Below are 19,416 nucleotides of genomic sequence, written 5' to 3' on the forward strand. Positions count from 1 at the left end.
AAATAAAGGTAAATTTGATTAAGGTTTATCACACTTAAACCTTACCGTTTTTGAAATATTTTCAATTTTATGAAATTGCAGTAAAAATTTTAAGGCTCTATTTCTTCCAGGGTATCAGAGTTTTTAATACTAAATATTTACTGAAGATTATTTATTGATCAGATATTGTGTTGCAATAATAAAAATTTTACTACCTTATACAGAGTGTCCAAAAATTTATATTAAATAATTACTAGTTTTAAACGGCAATAACTTTTTTAATTTAAATAGAACACCCTATATATTTTACACGAATCAGATGCACAATGTAATTGTCTATCAAATTGTATTATACCATTTTTTACCCATCTTTTCAAGTTTTCGTAGAAAATGCATTTTCTTATAATTGAGACATTTTGATATTTATCACTATACCCATGGAATATTGACATTACAGATTTTTTTATAACACCATAATATGTACAAAATGTACAGGTGGTAAATATTGCAAGCCCATTGGCATACAAAAAAACTATTTAAATCGTTGTAAAAGAGTATACCAGTTAAATATGCCACCATTATCTTCTACCAAAAACACCAAAAATTAGTTAATTACATACTTATAAATTGTTTTAATTAATAAATTATTCTAAATAAATGTGGATTTGGCTCAGAAATCATTATAATAATAAGTTATGAAAACGAATGTCTCTGTTTTTATAAATAAGCATTCGTCAATAAACGAAATAAAATTTATAAGGTGTTACTTTTTACCACACTGTGTAATACACACACAAAATTCAGTTTTTTAGTATTTGGAACAATTATTACTACAACGTAAATAGTCAATTAATGTAGTTTGAATACTGGGATCATATTAATTGGTCCGCTTTAACAAAAAATATTTAAACAGTTTTTTTTTTATTTTTTAATTAAATAAGTGAACTATATCGACAATATTAGTATCTGTACCCTTTGAAAATTTGTTACATATCTTTAAAAATAAGCTAAAATGTCAATATTTCATGGGTATAGTAATAAATGAGGTCTAAATTATAAGAAAATACATTTTCTATGAAAACTTGAAGAGATGGGTAAAAAATGGAACAATATAATTTGATAGACATTTACATAGTGCATCTGATTCACGTAAAATATATAGGGTGTTCCATTTAAATTAAAAAAGTTATTGCCGTTTAAAGGTAGTAATTATTTAATATAAATTTTTGGACACTCTGTATAAGGTAGTAAAATTTTTATTATTGCAACATAATATCAGATCAATAAATAATCTTCAGTAAATATTTAGTATTAAAAAATTTGATACCCTCGGAGAAATAAAGCCTTAAAATTTTTATTGCAATTTCATAAAATTGAAAATATTTCAAAAACGGTAAGGTTTAAGTGTGATAAATCTTAATCAAATTTACCTTTATTTCAATCGTAGAATCCAAAAATAGAATAATATACAGGGTGTTCTATTTAAAAAAATACAACTATAATATTTTTTACTTATTTGGGACACTCTGTATCTTGTAAAAATATTTTTAAATTGTAGCTCTAATAGTCCTTCAACGAACCCAAAACTTACAATTTGTAAAAATCAATCGTTTAGCTACAATACTCCGTGTCGTATGTGGTGAACAACCCTGTATATACGTTTGCCTTATGAACTTTTTTTGTAACTTGACTATTTTTGGAGAACAAGTGGTGGTAGCTTTAAATGTCTTTTTTTTTCAGGAAATTCACAAGTGCTATTGGAAAATGGATTCGTGTTTTATTTGCAAGAAATTATTGAATGTTGCTGAAATTGTGGACGTTCAGAGAAAAGGACTGGCAACTCTTCTAAATGCAAGTGTGAATGCAATCTGAGGAGCCAACGCCAGGTCCATCACACAAAAGGAAACGATACAAATAAAAAAAATCATAATATTCATTTACTTGATGAATTCCATGTTCCGTTTTGGGGAAATAAATACATATCATAGGGAAGTTGCACGTAATTTTAATATGAACACCTTTCAGTTGGTAAATTTGTAGAACTAAACAAAAATTATGAAACTACCCCAATTTCTTCATGAACAGGACGCTGTCTCCAAAAATAATGAGGCTACAAAAAAAATCATGAGGAAAAGTTGCTTATTATGAACAACTTTCATACGGGTCAATTTGCTGTTAAACAAACTTTTTGAGAACCACCCCAAAGAGCTCCTGAAACAGCCGCCCAAGTCCAGAAATAATAAACTTATAAAAAAAATCATTAGGTGAACTTATAGAGAATGTTCTTATGTACAATTTGCGTCTAATTATTTTGTTGTAGTACAGTTTAAAAAAACACCCCTATTTGGGGAGGGAGGAAACTTTGCCATAACACCGAAAGTGGTTCCAGTGGAAGACATTATTGCCGGAACAGAAGCTGCCATACGTAACCTTCCTAACAGTATCGCAGACGAAATCCGATTTGAAACGGTCAACATATTGAGAACTGCTAAGGCTCCAAAAAGTAATCTGTCTAGGGAAGAACATCAGGCTCTAAAATCGCTGAATGCTGACAAGGACATTCTGGTCTTACCGGCAGACAAGGGGAATGCTACGGTAGTAATGAAGTCTGAGGATTATAGGTCAAAATCGAGGATCTACTGGAGCCCCAGACTTATAAGTTACTGAAGAAGGATCCTACTGCCTTAATTGTCAGAAACACCAACAGACTCATCAAGGCCTCCTCACTCCCGGAACATCTGAAATCAAAATTAATTAACTCGGAAGCTCAACCACCACGCCTTTATGGACTACCAAAATTCATAAAGCTAGTGTCCCACTTAGACCGATAGTGAGTGCTCCAGGATCGCCTACTTACAACTTAGCTAAATACTTGACTACGATCCTACAACCGAAAGTCGGCAACACAAACTCTTATGTGAAGGACTCAACGCATTTCGTCCAAAAGCTAAAAGATATAAAACTGGAACCATCTGACATCATGGTAAGCTTCGATGTGGTATCTCTATTCACGAGAGTACCCCTAGGCGAGTCAATGGATCTAATCAAGGAATCATTCCCACCTGACATCGCGGAGCTCTTCCGAGTGTGTCTGACTGGTAGCTATTTCTTATGGAACGGCAATTACTACGAACAAACAGAAGGTGTCGCAATGGGTAGCCCAATCAGCCCAATAATTGCTAATTTCTTTATGGAGAGATTTGAAGAAAAAGCGCTAGAGTCATCCGTTCTGAAGCCCGCTGTATGGTTTCGTTATGTGGACGATACATTTGTGGTTTGGAAACATGGACGTGACAGCCTAGATGACTTCCTTCATCACCTTAATTCGCAGAGCCCGAGCATAAAATTTACCATGGAAACCGAAGTAAACAACCAACTGGCCTTCCTCGATGTGCTTGTCAAGAGAAATGGCGACCTTTTGGATCACACCGTGTATCGAAAACCCACTCATACAGACCGGTACTTACACAAACTATCAAATCACCATCCAAGCCAAAAACAGGGGATTATCGGAACATTAGCAAATAGGGCAAGACGTATCTGTGCTAATGAACACATCCAAGATGAACTAAGTCATTTAAATAAAGCCTTTCTTGCCAATGGCTATAATGACAGAGAAATAAAGGCGGCGCTGGCACCTAGGCAGAGGAGACCTGACGCCAATGAACAGGAAAACATCATTAATAAGGCCTTCCTTCCATATGTTTCCCAGGTCACCGATAGGATTGGTAAAGTTCTCAAGAAGCATAACATCAAAACCATATACAAACCTACCCGAAAAATAAGGGACTGCTTAAGACCAGCAAAAGACAAAAGAGAACCATTATCCTCTGCAGGGATCTACCGTATACCTTGTTCCTGCGGTAGCGTATATATTGGAACTACCAAACGCTCAGTAGGAACGAGACTTACGGAACACAAGAGAAACTGCAGATTAGGGCAAACAGAGAAGTCAGCCGTAGCAGAACATGCTCTAAGAGATGGTGACCACAAAATCCAATTCGAAGACACCCAAGTCATTGCCACAACATCTGGATATCATCCTCGTCTGGTCAGGGAAGCTGTTGAAATTCACAAACATCCAAATAATTTCAACAGGAAGGAAGAAACTTTCTACCTTAACAGAATCTGGCATCCAGCTATATCTAGGACCAAAGTAGCAGCACAGAGAAGTAGACCAGTTACGGAAGAACTACCACCCGAACAAGCCACGCCCCCTCCGCCGACGCATAAATACGCGCTACGCCGACGCGGAGGCATCAGTCTAGTGTGAGCAATCGGAGCAAACACACCTCTGAAGATGCTAGCCACTCGTGCTAGCGAAACGTTAGGAAGCAATTCTAACCGACGACGGCCTAATAACCCGAAAAACCAAAATTCTTCAAACGATGGCCGCGAAAGCCTAAACTACTACATTAAACACCCCTATTGCTCAAAAACCGCAAGGGGAAATTTTCCGATTTTGTTAAATGAACTTATTAAATGCTGTACTCAGGTTTTCTACGTCTGTTCTTTTATTAACGCAATTTTTGTTTTTTTGGATTTCTATCATCTCTGCAAATAATCTTTTCTTATAATTAGATTGTGTTTGTAAAATAGTGGTATTGTCAAAATCGAAGTTATGGCCTGTCTCTATTTTGTGTTCTACTAATGCGGTGGGATTAGATTTCAAAAGAAAATTTTTTTGGTCATTCTTATGTTCGTTTAATCTTTGTTTTAAATATCTACCGGTCTGCCCAACATAGCTTTTAGGACATTGAGTACAAGGAATGTTATATATTATGCCGGATTTCAGTTCTTTTTTATTCTTTGATTTTGTTTTTGAAAAAAACCGTCTCTTTATGGTGTTATGACTCCTTGTTGCAATTTTTATTTTTTCCTGTTTTTTTTTTGTAATATGACCCTTAAATGTGTTTTTAATTTGTTCTGACAAGACTGTCGATATAAGGTATTTTACAATAAACTTCTCTATCATTTTGGTTAGTAGATTTTACAGAGGTTTTCTTGTTAAGAATTTTTTTAATCATAGATATCGGATAATTATTTTTAATCAACAGGCTTTCGATATATTTTAAATTTTTATTATAAAAATTAATTGATGATAGGGATGTAGCTCTGATTTTCAGGTTATTAATAACATTAATTTTTTGTTTCAGAGAATGTTCGGAGGAATAATTGAGAAATCTTTCAGAGAATGTTGGTTTATGATACCAATCTGTCTCTATTGATTGATTGTGTCTAATTAGTCTCACGTCAAGGAATGCTATGCTGTTGTTTATTTCTTTCTCCAATGTAAATTGTAGTTTAGGGTGATAACAATTAAATATGTCTAATATACTTTGTTCTGAAGTAGTTAGTTGTAATGTCCTGAAGATGCAAATAAATTTTGCAAAACGTCGACAAATTTAAAACAAAGCACTTCTGTTGATTTCTTTCGATCCTAATCCAATTTAAAAAATACATATTATATTACAAGTTCTGTTGCAAATATTATTCCTAATCTTAAATTGAAAACCATGTTTCGCTAGCTACTGTAATTTTGGAGTTACGATTTTTTAACCCCCCCCCCCCCATATCCCCTTCCAATCCCTCACCCCCACCAAAAACTAATGGCCAGATTCTCGGGTGCCACAGTATTTTTGTGCCAAATTTGGTTAAAATCGGTTTAGCGATTTTTGAGTTATCGTGTTACAGACAGACGGACAAACAGACACCAAATAACTCATTTTGAGTGAAATTAAAAAAAAACTTTTTTGCCGATCTTAATCGATCGGCTAATAAGGGGTATTTTATTTTGTAGATTTTCTTACAAAGGTATAGGACTTTTTTGGAGAGATGAATCCGCCATAGAGGTACCTATAAACATAAAATATTTGCCCACGTCTCCCCTAATAGTTACAAAACACCAAAGTCAAATAAAAAATATAATTTTGAGTATTAATTACTAAAGACAGGTGTTTCATTTGCATATTTATGAAGAACGGTAAAAATATTTTTTGTCAAAATGTCTACAGTTCTCTAAAATAGTCATGAGGAAAGAACAATGTAAATATTAATTTTTTGAATGTCCTAAGAATATTCAACTGGCTATAACCAAAAATGTAAATATATTGTATAATAGATTACTCCTAAGTGATGGTGGAGTTCTTTTTTCAGAAGACGAACAAAATACGTGGTACGATGTCGATTTTATTTAGTCGATGGCGATTTTAGTTATAAGTCCATTTCACTAGTCCAAAAAAGTAGCAAAATCAGCGTTCGGCATTTATCGTTTTATGTAAAACTGGTAGGGATGGGTAAATTTCATTTTTCACCTTATGTTGAAATTTCATAATGAAATTTTCACTGAAAGATTGAAATTTTGGAAATTTCAGTGAAAATTTCAAAATTTCAAATTTTTAGTGAAAATTTGATAAATTTCCTGAGATATTGACAATTAAATATCTCACCTTGGAAATTTCACTGAAATTTCATAAAAATTATGAAATTTTATGAGTTGCATTGGTAATGAATTTCATTACATATACACTTTACTTTTTTGGTATTATTTTGATCATTAGAGAAAAAATATTTCCAAATATGTAATATTTTTGAGCTTAACCATTATTTCTTTAAAAATTGCAATCAACACAGAACACAGGTCACAGGTAGGTAAACCGGTCTCAGAATAAACTTTATGTAATCTGAAACACAAAAATAACAAATCTAATAATACATCAACATTTTCAACGAAAATCATAACCTCTATCTATCTACTGCGGTTTTCATTTGTCAAGATCAAGCGCCGGTCCTCTACAGACGCGCAACCAAATCGAGCAAATCAACGATCGATACCTACGTCGACGCGGTCAACATACGAACACGATAAAGGAGTTCGCGAGGTTTATGAAAATTTCACTTGAAATTTCACCAAGTCCATTTCACTAGTACGAAAAAGTAGCAAAATATGCGTTCGGCATTTACCGTTTTATGTAAAACTGGTAGGGATGGGTAAATTTCATTTTTCACCTTATATTGAAATTTCATAATGAAATCTTCACTGAAAGATTGAAATTTTCGAAATTTCAGTGAAAATTTCAAAATTTCAAATTTTTAGTGAAAATTTGATAAATTTCCTGAGATATTGACAATTAAATATCTCACCTTGGAAATTTCACTAAAATTTCATAAAAATTATGAAATTTTATGAGTTGCATTGGTAATGAATTTCATTACAAAATATACACTTTACTTTTTTGGTATTATTTTGATCATTAGAGAAAAAATATTTCCAAATATGTACTATTTTTGAGCTTAACCATTATATCTTTAAAAATTGCAATCAACACAGGACACAGGTTACAGGTAGGTAAACCGGTCTCAGAATAAACTTTATGTAATCTGAAACACAAAAATAACAAATCTAATAATACATCAACATTTTCAACGAAAATCATAACCTCTATCTATCTACTGCGGTTTTCATTTGTCAAGATCAAGCGCCGGTCCTCTACAGACGCGCAACCAAATCGAGCAAATCAACGATCGATACCTACGTCGATACGGTCAACATACGAACACGATAAAGGAGTTCGCGAGGTTTATGAAAATTTCACTTGAAATTTCACCAAGTCCATTTCACTAGTACGAAAAAGTAGCAAAATATGCGTTCGGCATTTACCGTTTTATGTAAAACTGGTAGGGATGGGTAAATTTCATTTTTCACCTTATATTGAAATTTCATAATGAAATCTTCACTGAAAGATTGAAATTTTCGAAATTTCAGTGAAAATTTCAAAATTTCAAATTTTTAGTGAAAATTTGATAAATTTCCTGAGATATTGACAATTAAATATCTCACCTTGGAAATTTCACTGAAATTTCATAAAAATTATGAAATTTGATGAGTTGAATTGGTAATGAATTTCATTACAAAATATACACTTTACTTTTTTGGTATTATTTTGATCATTAGAGAAAAAATATTTCCAAATATGTACTATTTTTGAGCTTAACCATTATTTCTTTAAAAATTGCAATCAACACAGAACACAGGTCACAGGTAGGTAAACCGGTCTCAGAATAAACTTTATGTAATCTGAAACACAAAAATAACAAATCTAATAATACATCAACATTTTCAACGAAAATCATAACCTCTATCTATCTACTGCGGTTTTCATTTGTCAAGATCAAGCGCCGGTCCTCTACAGACGCGCAACCAAATCGAGCAAATCAACGATCGATACCTACGTCGATACGGTCAACATACGAACACGATAAAGGAGTTCGCGAGGTTTATGAAAATTTCACTTGAAATTTCACCTGTAAGTTGAAATTTCACGATACATTTCTGAAAATTTCACCTCTATGCTGAAAAATCCGAATTGAAACTTTCACTTGAAATTTCAATGAAATTTCACTTTTTTAAAATAGTGAAAATTTCACATTGGAAAAGTTGCCGACATGAAAATTTCATTTGAAATTTTCAAGTGGCACAACCCTAAAAACTGGCTAGGTATTTTTATACAAATGAAAAAGGAAATTAAAGATAAAGGATTATACTATATCCGTATTGTAGCACATTTTTCGATAGCTTCTTTATTTTTAAAATGTTGAAGGTCAAACGTGGTTTGGACTAAATTTTCTCGAAAATAAAGACGTAATTTAAAATTCCGTTACAATACGGAAATAGATTGAAGTTTTGTGATTATAGTGATATATAATTTATATGGTTTTGTAACAAAATGCTCGCTCTTTTATGGCAAATGCTGAAGCTCTGCAAACCTTAATCAAAGCACGTGTGTTTGGAATTTTGGGTGTGGCTTAACACGACAGGATCGGGCTAAGTCTTAGGCAGATTTTTCTGAAATACAATATATATATTTCCTTCGGCCACACACCCGCTTTACCCGACCCCTCAGAGCGACCTGAACAGTACAGCGTAATAGACTCTTAAAAGCCTGTAAATTATTGTAAACAACCACTATCATTTTCCGATTAACCCTCGTACGTGTGTGCAGTGGCCACATAAGAAAAGAAATTCGCTTTCATATTTTTTGTTGCTTCGAAAGTGCGAGTTTTCATCTCGTTTCAAGGTCAAGCGTGCAATTTACTAGTAAATAAGAGGAACATAACGGCATTTCACCAATTTATCGCTTAAAACCGTTTTGATTAATTAAAAATTATTAAATCTTCGAGAAGTAACATTAATAATGCGAATTAATTAAATTGGATATTTCATTAAATAGATCTCTAATTATCTAGTGTTTGATTTAAGGTACAGAGTGTAACAAATTCGATACAATGAGGGTCAGATTATGGCAAAGTTTCGCAATTTTATGTCCAATAAAATATTGAAATTTGTAAAATCATTGTCATCAAACATTCATTGTCAAATTTTTCTATAATTTGATTTTTTGGAAGCTTATCACCTCTCAAATACAATTATGTATCGCACTTTTCCAAAAAAAAATGTTGCTTGTTATGATTTGGTTTGGTTTGGTCCTCTTACCAAGGGTGTGGCTGGTAGGCAATGAAAAAGCAAACGATCTAGCTAGAAAAGGACCGAACACTCCACTAAAGGTGCGTCCACATTGCGCGTGATCCTGCGCGCGCTCTTTCTTCTGATTGTGCTTGCGTAAATCACCACAATACACCAAAACACTTTTACTTTCACACTGGACGCGTGTTTCGCTAACCATGTTAGCATCATCAACAGATGATTAAAACTGTTTTAATCATCTATTCAGATTTAATCATCTGCTGATGATGCTAACATGGTTAGCGAAACGCGCGTCCAGTGTAAAAGTAAAAGTGTTTTGGTGTGTTGTGGTGATTTAGTGTTTTATTTTGTTGTGTAACACCAAAGGTTCCAACTCCCAACTGTAATATAAGACTTAATAACTTTTAGGAAGAGTATTCCGGTTAAAGAAAAAGTTAAATAAAAATTGGCCATAACATTAAGATTCATTGCAACTAGAGACTCTCATACCAGTTTGGGTTATTGATTCAAAGTTTCCAAGCAAAGCATTTCAAAAATAATACCAGGCGTATGCCAAAATATAAATAAAGTTCTCAATGATCAGATTAAGATATGTAGGCAATATAAACATAGAGTTATAATTTAATTAAAGGTATATTTAATATTATTAATCCAAGAACAAAACACAAATATTTGTAATTCTGAACAACATAAAATAAGAAAAATCATGATAGTATCATTATACTGCAGTATCTTAGTGCTTTGACAAAGAACTAAGACGCTCAGTATAATGAGTATTGAGTCTTGAGTCTCCTAGTTATGAAAACCTTAGACCAGAAGAGGACCACTTAGACAATCTAAGCATTAAAACAAAAAAATCATGTTACCTCAAAATATATCCCCTACATATTGAGACATAAAAGCAAACATTCTTAAATATATAATACTTTTTTAAATCACCTGTAATTACATATATTATGAACCTCACTTAATTCGTATTTAACACTAAAGTCCAAGCCTTTAGTGTCTAAAGCCAGTTACACAACCATTTGTAGTTGTTAATTATACATAATTATCAAATATATATGCGAATAAGAAACACAAATGTCGAAATATTATTATTTAATAGCGAAGCTATAGTTGACCAGTTATTCTATAATTAGGTCGTATAATATTTATATACAGAGCGAATATAAAAAAATGTATTTCGGTTATCCCGAATAGACTACAAATAATGGTGGTTTCGTTCAATTGGTAAAATTGAATTTATTTTTAAGATAATAACGAAAGATGGAGTACCAAAATTACAAAGTAGTACCAGGGCTCCAAGCTCATAGAAAACTTATGTCTTTTTTTGATTTAAATCATTTTAATGACTTAAGTCATTTTAAGTCGTTTTTCGAAAGCTGACTTTTATGTCTACCCATGTAGGCCCTATAAAACACGCAAAAATGGGTCATCCTTTTTACGTAGAATTTAATGGTTTAAGTATATATTTTTTAAAATTAATAACTTAAGCTTTATCAACAGAAAAAATGATTTTTTATATGGGACACCCTGTAAATTTTTAATTAAGTGAAAAGATCTTAAAATTACCTTTCCAAAAATATAGCACACTTGATATTTTGTTATAGTCTCCTTTGAAATACAGAATTTTGAAGTTCGCCACTTTTAACTGTTAGGCTTTGGACCCCTTATTGATGATCTGCCCCTAATGGAACTTGAAAACATATTCTTCCAGCAAAACGAGGCACCGTCTCAGAACGCTGAAGTTATCAGCAAATTTTTGCAGCCAATTTCGAGAATCTATCTAACCAAAATCCAAGCCGTTGGCCATCGATACCACCGGGCTTAGTGCCTATGGATCTAATTCTATGGATATATTTGCGGAAGAATAAAGGTTCTTATTTTTAAATTGCCCGAATAATCTAGACAAGAATTAGAAATACTTCAGTTATGAGAGGGTATCTTTCACCCCCACTGAGTTAATGAATTCCGCGAGAAATGTTCAAAAACGGCCCCGTCTGTCCATAACAGAAGACGGTCGATATGTCGAACACCTGTAGCAAAATCTCATGTCTGGGTTTGCAATTAATTTTTATTGTTATTAGATATATAGTTTAAATATGTTGATGTTGTTAAATATAGTTTAAATTGTTATAAAATTCTTCATCTCTCATTGCAAATATTATTTTCGTTTTAATTGCTGCTCACAGCTAGAATTCATCAAAGAACATCAGCTAGATCATTCAAAGTGGGCGAATTTTTAAAAACTCTGTATCTCGAAGAGGAATCCCGCAAAATATCAAGTATGCTATATTTTTGGAAAGGTAATTTTAAATTATTTTCAATGAATTAAGAATATACAGGGTGTCCCATATAAAAAATCAAATTTTCTGTCGACAATTCTTAAATTATTAATTTTTAAAAAAATATACTTAAACCATTAAATTCTACGTAAAAAGGTGCTTTGGAAATGTTTTTATAAAAATACAAATTTTCCATAGCAAAAAAGTTACATCGATTTTGTAAAAATGCACATTTTTGAAAAACACCCCGTAACAGATATCGATGTGCGATTTTCACCACCATATGTTTTTGATAAAAATTGAGCTCCAGACACCAATATTAGTTTTCGTCTATCTGCTATAGAAAAGGGTGTTTCCATTTAAAAGCGTCCGATTTGATCCACCCTGTACATTTATGCTGTTTTTTTTGGAACAGATATTGAAAAATTTTCAATTTTATTTTTTGTTCCTTGTTCAAAAACTATTTGAGACAGAATTTACCAAAAATGCTGTTTATAACTACTACTGGGTAAATGAATTTCTAGTATAGTATGACTTTTTTTGAAACTTTAAAAAATAAATTCAATCTAACGATAAAAATTAAAGACTTACCCCTAGGTTCGGTATAATCTGTCCAAATCCGCCCCTAGCGCCCGCGGTTTACAAAATGCTTTTATAACTACCACTAGGCAAATGAATTTCTAGTATAGTATGACTTTTTTTGAAACTTTAAAAAATAAATTAAATCTAACGATAAAAATTAAAGACTTACCCCTAGGTTCGGTATAATCTGTCCAAATCCGCCCCTAGCGCCCGCGGGCAGGGTGGGGGGTTGCTGCGCCGGCCCCGCGACGCACGACACCGACTTTCCACGTATACCGGGCGCGCCGAAAAACAGCCAGGCGCCGAGCTTTTCCTGAAGCCGCACGTTCAAAATCGATCTAGAACCCATCTTGGCACCGACTGACTCTTGGCACGCAGCCCGCCCAAACTTCTTTAGAAAGCACCCGTTCGCTGGTCGCGGTGGTGCTGTGTGTCTCAGGGGGGACCCCCTTCTCTCTATCTCTCACTATTGATTGCGATTTTTCCTTTATTTCGTCGACGACGGGTACTTGTGTCTATAGTACTTCTGTCCTTCTTGGTAGCGCGTTGTCTACTGACTAGTATGTCGATGATGTCGTTTTACCTTAAAGGATATTTATACAGTTGAGACAAGGTTGTGACAACAGTGAGTCAATCGGGCATCTGTAGCTCCTATCTATAATAAAAAACTTAGGAATTTTGTTTAAGTCCACAGAGTGGATCGGGATGATTATTTTTCTAAATGGAACACACTGTATATTATTGCATTTTTGGCTTCCTTTCAGATCACTTTACATAATCCGGAATATGAGTAAATATATTTCGATAATTTTAGAGATATTAATAAATAAATAAAAAATATATATTTATCAGCCTTTCATAAAAAAATTATTAAAAATACAAGAACTGTCCTGAAATCAAAATTATAATAGGTATTGACTTTAGATGGTCTATACTTACTTTGCTATAAATATCGTAATCTTAAATCATACAAGGTGTTCAAAATTCTATGCCAAACTTTCTAAATTGTAAAATAATATTTCTTTGTTTTTTTAAATGGAACACCCTATATATTTTTTTATTAGATGGGAGAGTTAAAAAATGAAAATGCGCAGTATTATTCCATACGGCTCTTTCAACGGTAAAATACGAAAGAAAAGTCATGGGGTGGCTTTGACAAAAATTTACTGTGGAAAATGCCATATATTATGAAATGTAAAACAGCGAATATCTACAAAACTGTTAAAAAATTCGAAATACTCTAAATACAAAAAATATTCATTTTCTACTTCTTCATCTAGTGCAAAATTAATATATAGGGTATTCCATTAAAAAAAACGAGGATAAATTATTTTATATTTTAGAAAGTTTGGCGTAGAATTTTGGACATCCTGTATGATTTACGATTACCATATTTATATTATAGTGAGTACAGACCATCTAATGTAAATACCTAATATAGTTTTGATTTCATTTTTTAATAATTTTTTTAAGAAACGCTAAAAAATATATTTTTTTAAATTTATTTATTAATATCTCTGAAATTATCGAAATCTATTTACTCATATCTTAGGATTATATAAAGTGATCTGAAAGAAAGCCAAAAATGCAATAATATACAGGGTGTTCCATTTTAAAAAAATATCCCGATCCACTCACTCTTTTTGAGCCACCCTATAGAAGTTAAATATTTTCTTGAAATACATCCTAGTACATACTTGAGGTTTGCACTTAAACAAAATTCCCAAGTTTTTTATTCTAGGAGCTACACACTATTGCCGGACCCTGTATATTTTACAAAGTTTGGCATGGAATTAAATAATCTTAAAAAACTCCATTAAAAACAATAAACAATAAAAGAATATTTTTCAATTTTTCTTTTAAGTAAATTAGACATTATGTTGGCTACAAAATGCGAATGAAAGAGCGTGTCTAGAGGTATAACATGGTCTAAGATTATTTATATTTTATTTTGGCATGGAATTAAATAATCTTAAAAAACTCCATTAAAAACGATAAAAGAATATTTTTCAATTTTTCTTTTAAGTAAATTAGACATTATGTTGGCTACAAAATGCGAATGAGAAAGCGTGTCTAGAGGTATAACATGGTCTAAGATTATTTATATTTTATTTTGGCATGGAATTAAATAATCTTAAAAAACTCCATTAAAAACGATAAAAGAATATTTTTCAATTTTTCTTTTAAGTAAATTAGACATTATGTTGGCTAGAAAATGCGAATGAAAGAGCGTGTCTAGAGGTATAACATGGTCTAAGATTATTTATATTTTATTTTGGCATGGAATTAAATAATCTTAAAAAACTCAATGAAAAACGATAAAAGAATATTTTTCAATTTTTCTTTTAAGTAAATTAGACATTATGTTGGCTACAAAATGCGAATGAAAGAGCGTGTCTAGAGGTATAACATGGTCTAAGATTATTTATATTTTATTTTGGCATGGAATTAAATAATCTTAAAAAACTCCATTAAAAACGATAAAAGAATATTTTTCAATTTTTCTTTTAAGTAAATTAGACATTATGTTGGCTACAAAATGCGAATGAAAGAGCGTGTCTAGAGGTATAACATGGTCTAAGATTATTACCTGTGACTTGATGAGGTAGACAAAAAAAATCTTTCCACTTTACTACTGTAATTTTCTAATTTTTCACTTCTAAACTTAAGTTGGTTTTTCTCTTTGGATCTAGTAATACTGAAAAATTCGCGTTTTTTTCTTTCACTTGAGCGTCACACTGCGATCACATGGGCACAGCCTTGTTACGTAGTGATTTTTCTGATATAATCTGAAACAGAAATTACATTATTAACTCCACAGTTATACAATTTTTATATCTAATTAATTCAGTATTCAGTTTCGATGAAATTGGGATTAGGAAAGTCGAATAGCAGGTGGTATACAGGGTGCATCACATATATATGTATAAAAAATAGAGCAGAGGAATTGTTGCTTTAATTGTTCTTTCCAATCACAGCCTATACATTACACAGCCAGTCAACTCACTATTATTTGCATGGAACTTTAGGTACCTACTATCTAGATCAAAGTGTATATCATATACCGGGTGTTTCTTAAATGTGGCTCACCCCCTATAACTTTTTTATTTTTTCAGATAAAAAAACGAGATTTGGTACATTAGTATATGATACATAAATCAGGATTGATTGACGTATTCAATTGTTTTCGGTCACTTCCTGTTTCACCGGAAATGACTATAACTTCTGATTTTTAAATGACACACTCGGTATTTTTTTCCTTTACTCTGAAATGACATATCATATGTCAACTCTTGACATTTTCGCATATAGTTTTATTTGAAATTATAACATACGGTTAATAACGTCAATTTGACTCTTGCCATTGAAAATGCCAAGTGTGTGGTACCAAATTATTCGTAAAAAAACTTTTTCCAAATATGCTAAAGAGCCAAAAATCCCCGTTCTATCTGAAAAAAAATGAGATGTTTGATGTGCAATTTAAGTTATTGTACCTAAAGGAAATCAACGTTGAACTCTAATAAAATTGTTTAAAAATTTAACAATGGGCAAATTAACTAAAAATTATAGAAAAAAAATGTTTCATTCCAATTCGGAAAAAAATAGAAATTACTACAATCAACAAAAAATGTACTTATACCTTTTTTATTTTACCTCCCTGTATTCCTGAAGAATGAAATTATTATTCCTGAAACAATTATATAGAAATACCCTTGATTAAATAGTTAAAAAATATATAAGTAGTTAATTGATAATTTAACGTTTTTTTTCAAAGAAGTACAGAACCTTTGGTGGACTTTCATGCTGATTTTTTTTAAATTTCGCATTGAATTGTTGGTTACATAACTTAAGGGGCAATACAGGTATTTAAATTTATATACATTATTGAGTGATTGAATTTTGAATAATTACATTTTTATTTGATTACAATCTTAATGTACTGCTCTTGTAGGCTATTAAAACTGAATCAATGAACTTTTGAATTGCTGTTGATACATTCTATAGGTATATCCCAAGGTATAGTCAAATAAAATTTGTAGGTAGGTTTTGAGTAATATGTCCCTTGAGAAACAATCCATAAATTCAATTAAATTATTTACTATAATCTATATAATCATGTGTATATTATATTTTTGGCATTTCAGGCAAGGTAGATACAAAAATTTATATAATTTTTCATGAATTGATGAATTTAGAAACTGTCAACAATCAATAATAATATCAGAGAACCGCACTTTGAACTTACGAAAAAACTGTGCTGAATGTTTTATTTATTAAATTAACCGTCATTAAAGCACAAAATTTTGTTATTATAAAAATATATTGAATTTCCTCCCCTCTTATTTAACTAAGAAAAACGCTATCTATATCTATCGTTTCCTACCTCGGTGGTGTTAAAAAGCTTCCAGTCAGCTGACAGAATCGCTCTTAGAAAATGTCCGTATCCAACTTACTTTATAGATTAAATAGTGCTGCAAAGGGCTTGGAAAGGGCCTTATTTAGGGCCCTTACAGGAACTTATCATCCAGGTAACTTAACTCCATTATATAACTTGAAACAAGCACACACGACAGTAACTTAACCCAACTTTCTGACAGACGATTATAGGTTATGTCTGGATATTCCGCTGGAAAACAAAACTTTAAAGGGAAATAGCGAGAGGAAAGGCGTTTTGGAATCGATTCTAGGGGACGGATTTTTATTTGCCGTTCCGAAGCACCGGAGAACTATAGAAAAACGACTTAAGAGGAAATTTGGCAATCCAGAGTACGACTTGAAAATTTTGCTTCCAAGGAAGAATTTAAAGACCTGCAACGTTTGTGGGGACGATCACGAGATTGGAGTTTTATGTCGTAAGTAGAAATCCATTAAACAGTTTAATATTCTCAACAAAAACATGATTTTAGCAACATGCTACAAGAAAGTTATCGATGAAACCAAAGCTATGCAAGATGCTATTCAAAATGAGTTGAAACTGGAACCTGTGGAAAAAGAGATTGTAGTTCTGTACGATGGGGAGAAAGATAAACAGCCAGACGAGTTCTGGAACGGTAAAAGGATTGTGGAAATGAAAAAATCAAGACCAGAGTGGTTTAGTGAGAATTTGCTTCAAAAAACTACTCAAAAAGGTGCCACAACCAGTGATGTTAAACCATCGGAGCTGGGTTAATTTAATTTAGATGAACAGTATGTTTTTTATGTTATAATTCTGTAATAAATAAATTATAAACAATTGTCTTCCGTTTGATTAGGCAACTACATATACATCTGATATTTACCACCAAAAATTAAAAAAAATATCTTTTGCTTATGTATATTCTTTCGTGAATATAAACAATGCCTTTACGAAGTAAAATATATAATATATACTCTTTTACAATGTGAAATAGTAGGAAAACGATAATAAAAGCTATTTATCATAAATAAACATTTTTTAAATAAGAATATAGAAAGATCAACTTGAATCTCATACATTGCACCAACAAAAAATAATTCTAAAATAAATTATGTTAATTTTTATACATGTCAAACAGTCTATCGTCAATTACTAGTTCAATATATAAATAAATCATAGTTGTGTCACCATTACAATACCTAAATTTAACTAAAGATATATACAAAATATAATATAATTTAGCCTATTGCTATAACATTTCATAAGAATCCAGTGAAAAATGATCTTCTACATGTTTTTGAAAAACCGAGAAATCAACAGTGTCCTCAAATATTTTTGAACAAATTGGACATATTGTTTCACTACACTGCTTGAGATCTTTGTTTCTCTTGGATGGGCTACCTTGCAACCGATTTTTTTCAATATCTGTCTCTGTACATTTGTCTTCAAAACTTTTCGGTTGCAAATCAACAGTGGAAGTACTTTTTTCTAGTTTGGGTTGGCTGTTTTGTGAATTATTCTGTTTTAGTTTTTCTGAAATTGATAAACATTATTAAAAAAAAACGATTTTTTTTAAAGATTTCAAAAACCTTTTAGCCTATCCAAATTTTTTAAACTCTCTATTAATATTGTTTGTTGCTGTACTACTACGTCTCTTAAAATCTTGAAATCGCTAGCAAATGTTTGAATTTCTCCAAGAACATTGTCCTCTAGTTCTTCATCCAATAAAAACGCACAACTTTCTGTATTCATACCATCACAAGTGAATGTCATCTCAGTTATTTCTGAACATAAAAGATCAATCTCGTGTTTCTGTCTTGTAAAACTGTCCGATAGTTTTAGAGATATGTCCTCTAGCTCCAAACTAATCTTATCATTTTCCTCTAACTTTTTCTGTAAAACTTTCGTTTGAAGTTCGTTTTTGGTGAATGTTTTTGACCGAATCAAATTGGACTGATTAACGGGGCTATTCGGGTTAACTGAGTGCTGGAAATAAAGTTTGTATTATATCTAACAAAGTATAGAACTGTTGAAATACCTGTGAAATTGTATCATTTATTTTTGTCAGTTGAGTTCCTAACGATCTGTTTACCCTAGTTAATTGTCCAAGTTTGCCCCACAGGTCCTGGTTTTCCTTGGTTACTAGATTCACCTTGTTTTGTAACTGTCCTTTTTGTTCAGATAATTCAGCCACTTGTGCTCGTAAGTAATCCAATTCGTTAAAGGAATTCTTTGATTCTTCGTGTCTGCTACATTGTATCCTTAAATTTACATTCTCCTCTCCTAACAGGACGACGCGTTGCTGTAAATTTCTGCATCTGTCTCGTAAGGTATAAAAGGCAATTTGAATGGCATGTTGCGGAGCTGATATTTCCTCCATTTCATTCAGATAAAGGGGGATTTTTTAATTGTTTACGTAGAACTTACTGGAAAAAAGACACTGTATAAAGAGATTTCGATGAATTAACCCGATCTTGAGCTAGTCAATCGACATGGTGGCGTTTAATTTACTTTGTGACTTAATATCGATAAGAAAGTTGGAAAAAAAATATTGTTAAAGAAAATGATTGTAAATAAAGAACAAACGTCACTGAAAACTAATGGAACATAACCTACAATTGACTGATTGGTCAATTTTCTTTGTCAATTTTATTAATTTTATGCAACACTTAATACGCTTTATTTTT

The 19,416-nt window shown here is 31.9% G+C and overlaps 3 protein-coding genes across 6 annotated transcripts in view; 1 reads left to right on the forward strand and 2 right to left on the reverse strand.

Annotated features, from left to right (window-relative positions):
- LOC115877792 (decaprenyl-diphosphate synthase subunit 1) overlaps positions 1–16,926 on the reverse strand; it is a 114,509-nt gene extending 97,583 nt beyond the window's left edge. The window contains exons 1-3 of one of the 3 annotated variants that reach the window (XM_030894103.1): positions 16,788–16,926; positions 14,924–15,122; positions 12,503–12,916 (exon numbers count right to left, since the gene is read on the reverse strand). In XM_030894103.1, coding sequence (XP_030749963.1) covers positions 12,503–12,682 — 180 coding nt within the window. In that variant the 5' untranslated portion in view covers positions 12,683–12,916; positions 14,924–15,122; positions 16,788–16,926. Of the gene's footprint in view, positions 1–12,342; positions 12,385–12,502; positions 12,917–14,923; positions 15,123–16,717 lie in introns of those variants that run through there. The other 2 variants (XM_030894102.1, XM_030894104.1) reach the window with 2 other exon arrangements.
- Positions 16,258–17,568, forward strand: LOC115877794 (39S ribosomal protein L32, mitochondrial). Of its 2 annotated transcripts, XM_030894106.1 has the most exons (4): positions 16,258–16,373; positions 16,479–16,862; positions 16,932–17,186; positions 17,241–17,568. In XM_030894106.1, exons 2-4 carry the CDS (start codon positions 16,769–16,771, stop codon positions 17,501–17,503), a joined length of 612 nt encoding a protein of 203 aa, XP_030749966.1. In that variant the 5' UTR covers positions 16,258–16,373; positions 16,479–16,768; the 3' UTR covers positions 17,504–17,568. The 2 variants fall into 2 exon arrangements, with proteins under 2 accessions (XP_030749966.1, XP_030749967.1); XM_030894107.1 differs by lacking the exon at positions 16,258–16,373 and having other exon boundaries at positions 16,427–16,862.
- A 186-nt stretch (positions 17,569–17,754) lies between these two features.
- LOC115877793 (protein spindle-F) lies at positions 17,755–19,331 on the reverse strand. Its single transcript, XM_030894105.1, has 3 exons — positions 18,768–19,331; positions 18,319–18,715; positions 17,755–18,262 (listed from the first exon to the last, which is right to left on the reverse strand). Exons 1-3 carry the CDS (start codon positions 19,107–19,109, stop codon positions 17,979–17,981), a joined length of 1,023 nt encoding a protein of 340 aa, XP_030749965.1. The 5' UTR covers positions 19,110–19,331; the 3' UTR covers positions 17,755–17,978.
- Positions 19,332–19,416: the final 85 nt, after the last annotated feature.

The sequence above is a fragment of the Sitophilus oryzae genome, unplaced genomic scaffold (assembly GCF_002938485.1).
Source record: "Sitophilus oryzae breed Bouriz unplaced genomic scaffold, Soryzae_2.0 scaffold_1499_pilon_pilon, whole genome shotgun sequence".
Classification (NCBI taxonomy): Eukaryota; Metazoa; Arthropoda; class Insecta; order Coleoptera; family Curculionidae; genus Sitophilus; species Sitophilus oryzae.